This window comes from Lolium perenne, chromosome 4 (genome assembly GCF_019359855.2).
Source record: "Lolium perenne isolate Kyuss_39 chromosome 4, Kyuss_2.0, whole genome shotgun sequence".
Lineage (NCBI taxonomy): Eukaryota > Viridiplantae > Streptophyta > Magnoliopsida > Poales > Poaceae > Lolium > Lolium perenne.
The window spans coordinates 342,111,547-342,115,543 of NC_067247.2; the positions used below are offsets into that span (position 1 = coordinate 342,111,547).

General features: G+C 48.9%; 1 protein-coding gene across 1 annotated transcript; it reads right to left on the reverse strand.

The window, feature by feature from the left end:
- Positions 1–267: 267 nt before the first annotated feature.
- Positions 268–3,446, reverse strand: LOC127321309 (UPF0496 protein 1). The gene is made up of 2 exons (XM_051350332.2): positions 1,844–3,446; positions 268–587 (listed from the first exon to the last, which is right to left on the reverse strand). Exon 1 carries the CDS (start codon positions 3,023–3,025, stop codon positions 1,862–1,864), a length of 1,164 nt encoding a protein of 387 aa, XP_051206292.1. The 5' UTR covers positions 3,026–3,446; the 3' UTR covers positions 268–587; positions 1,844–1,861.
- Positions 3,447–3,997: the final 551 nt, after the last annotated feature.

The window sequence follows — 3,997 nt, forward strand, 5'->3', positions numbered from 1 at the left end:
GGCCGCCAAAGTACGAGGCAGGGCCTATTAACAGTCCAGCTCACCAGTCCGATCCGCTGGCCTGGGCCTGACTAGCGCAGCGCGTACCTGGCCCAGCAGAGCAACACGTGACACGACCCGTGGGCTGTCCAACAGCCCAACTATTGCCCAACTCGGCCTTTCCTAGCGGAGGATCCGATTGCAGAAGTTTTCACCCTTTTTATTACAGAATCGAAACGAGCATGTACAGCAACTAAAAAAGAACATTCCAGAATCAAAACCAACATGTACAGCAACTGACCACCCCATTTTTCTCATTGAGATTATTCGATCAAACACACAGACATATCGCCAAGAGCCAGAGGTGAGCACACTGAACTTCTAACAAATAAAATCTTTTTATTAGAATAAATAAACTAAAGCCATGCCCGTCACACCGATGAAGAACCGGAGTTCGACAGGAAATAATCAAGTTGCTAATGGCTATTTCTTGAAGTTTGGAAGCAGTGCACCATTTATTGCTTTATGATACTGATCACTGCCTTTGCTTGCTTGTCTAAGCTACATGCTAAATAAACCTTTCCATGTGCATCGCTATCACCAAATTCCTGCAAATAAATGTGGGAAACATGATGAGGATTCAAAGCTTTCTTAATGAATCAGCAAACTCAGAATTTCACTCTGCAACTTGAATCGCGTGATGAATTACTACCACACAAATCAAAAGAATGCTCGGCTAAGAAAAGTTAACTAAGTGAGCTTCCATGTTGTTGTGCGATACTTCAAAATAAGAGGTGAATAGTTGTTGCAGCTGTTAATTTGCTGAATAAGGGTAATAGATAAATTTCACAGATCATGAGATAGCTGTCTATGTTGTGAACATATGCTAAATTGCTTGCTAACAACTGAATTTGATATCTGGAACAAAGTGTGATACATCGAAAAATACTTGTTCGGATACAAATGCAAGAATATCAAATCCAGATAGAACATTCCGGATTTGTGGAACAATTGCAGATATTCCTTGTGCTATTTAGAGTTGAACATCACATATTTTTAAATAAAGCTTACAAACTGGGTTCATTCTGCTAAAGAAAGATGATACATATAAAAAAAGCTAGATGCTTCACAAGTTGGGGGTAAATTGCTCGAAAGCGTGCATATCACGGACACTGCAACTGGGTATCAAATCAAGAAAAAGACAAAGATAGCCGTGATCACACAATAATGATTATTTGGTAAGAAGTATATCTTAAGAAATTACTAGATTTGCACTGAATGTTCTGCAGGACATAGGAGCACTGCCGAGATATCAGATATCTCATGCACTCAATCTTGTAAATTCAAAATTTCCTTTGCTTAGAAGTATATCGGTATATGTGACATGGAGAAGCAACAGAGAGAACACCTACACGTCTAGAAGACTAACAACCATGAAAGCTTAGACAACGACCTTTTATTTTCTTTTCTAAAGTAGAGTTGAGAGAACCTGGACATCTGAAATGTGTGGAAGGGTAAGCTCAATATCAGACTGTTGAGTAATACTAAGTCAGTATGACCTGGCTTGGTCCGGACCATAATCATGGCTCACCGAGTGAGCTTCTATTTCAAATTCAAGAGACATGGAATTTGTAAAATTACATCTAGAATTGTCCACAGCAAATCATATGGGAAAATTTCATAACCACAATCTTGAACAGTATTATGCAAAACAGGGGTGATGAAATATTATAAATCGACGAGCCAAACAATAATAATTTATCTCAAACTGACTCGTTCATACTGTCTACAAGGAGCATCTCTTTTGTACATTGCATCACAACATGATCAAAGAGTACATGAGTATATCTTATCACATCCATACCTTCATCATATTATTCTGTCAGTTAGGGTGCCGGATGATCCTTTGTAGCACGACAGTCCTTGCCCGACGGATGTCTCGGCTACACCGATCTGCCTGCTCCCCAAGATCCTCGACACTCTTCATGAATGCCTCCAGCTTCTTCTTGATTTCCTCGACGCCGAACTTGACCGCCTCCTCATCCCGCTCCGCAAAGTCGATGCAATCGACCATGGAGCTGATCTCCATCTCCACCCGGTTGATGAGCACCCTGATACTGTCCAAATCCTTGATAGCAATGAACGTCCCGACCTGCATTGCGCTCACCACCTCCTTCTGTCCACGGAGAGCGTCCTGATAGCCTTTCAGCAGCGAGTCGATCCACTTCCCCATAGACCCCAACGGAATTGCGGCAGCCGCGGCCAATGCCGCCGCGACAGGCGGTGCAGCGATGGCCGCGGCGACCACCGAGCAGATGAGCACCGCCGCGAAGGTGCTGGCGAAGATGATGCTTGACACCCTGCGCCAGGCCTTGATCTTCTTGACCTTCTTGTCGAGGCGGTGCTTGCGCAGCTGCAGCTTCTCCAGCATGGCCAGCTGCTGGCGGTACACGGCCTGGAAGGCCTGGAAGAACTCGTCCGTGAAGGGGTCCCCGGCCGCCTTGAACTGGCGCAGCTCGTGCAGCGTGCGCGCGTACCGGGCGGCGGCGGGGGCGTCGGCGCCGGCGTTGGTGTGCTCCTCGTCGTCGAAGCGCTGGAGCGCGACGTGGAGGAGGAGCTGGGAGTCGCGGGCGCGCTTGAGGCACTTGTCGAGCGCGGTGCAGAAGTCGAGCGTGTGGAGGCTGCTCTCGAAGTAGTCCTCGACGAGGTCGAAGAGGTCGGGGCTCTTCCAGATGTCCTTCTTGCAGTCGAGGATGACGCGCACCACCTCCTGGTTCATGTCGAGGAGGCAGCCGGTGACCTCCCGGAGGGAGTCGAGGGACATGGAGCGCACCTCCACGCCCACCGCCAGCGTGGAGATGGCGCGGCTGGTGCGGCGCTGCAGCGTGGAGTCGAAGGTGCGCACCTCCGGGTCGTAGCGGCACGCCGCCTCGTAGGAGCTCAGGTCCTCCGCCGCCGCCGCGTGCGGCAGCGCCGGGTCCGACGAGCTCGCCGGCCGGTGGGGCTTGCTACTGCTGCCGCCGGTGCTGCTGCTGCTGTTCCCCATTGCCGGAATCGAATCAGACCCAGCTAAAAAGAACGGATTTTCACTGGATTTTCGAGAAATCTGCAGCAGATCGGGAACTCAGAGACGGCTCAGCAGCAAGGACGGATCGAACCGGCGAGCATTGACAGGAACAGGCAATCCTAGCAAGAAAATCTGAGAGCTGAAGAAGCGAATTTAGAGGCGCGTCGGATCAAGAAAGCGAGGTTTCGGGGAAGAATGAAGAATGCAGTGGGGTACGGGAGGGGAGAGGGGGGTGGTTTTGTGGAGTGTGGTTGTTGTCAGGTGGCGATGTGGGGATGGCTTGTACGCATGAGGAAGGAGGCGAGATGGCAGCCAGCAATGGAAGGCTATGGCCGCCGCCGGAAGCAACCCAATGCTTCTCACTCCATCTCTAGCCGCGTGCGTGTGCGGCTACGGTGTATCCGATGCAATTACTACAGTGCAGTAGTGGAGTAAACACACCAATTGCGCGTCTTCTCTGCCTTGATTAGTTTGTCTGGCCGAAGCAAAGCAGCACCGATTAGTTTCTGCCAAAGTGGACAATGGCCCTTGTACCTTTGTGGGAGTTTTGGCATGGTGCGAGTGCGTGGTCGGGTCACAACAAAAAGTGCTACTACATCGAGTATCGACGATCAATCTGGGAACTGATTTCTGTTGGAAAATTGACCACTTCCTGGTGTATTTTCTTGTTCATCTTGTTGGCATTAGCTGATGGATTGAATTTACGTTTTGGGGTAGAATTCCTGGGCATTTTTTGGCTTCTACTGTTGGAGTGTAATATTCAGTTACACCTGAAAACTCTCGTCACTCTCCACTAGATGATGAGATCAGAGGAGTGATACATACATCTGCACATTATCCACAATTCCACGAATTCCTTACAGAATCCCATACTCCATGCGCGCATGCATCATCCAACCGTGGCCGTTGTTCTTCTTTTAGTAGCATTTTCTTTGTGTGATAGCCAAGCTT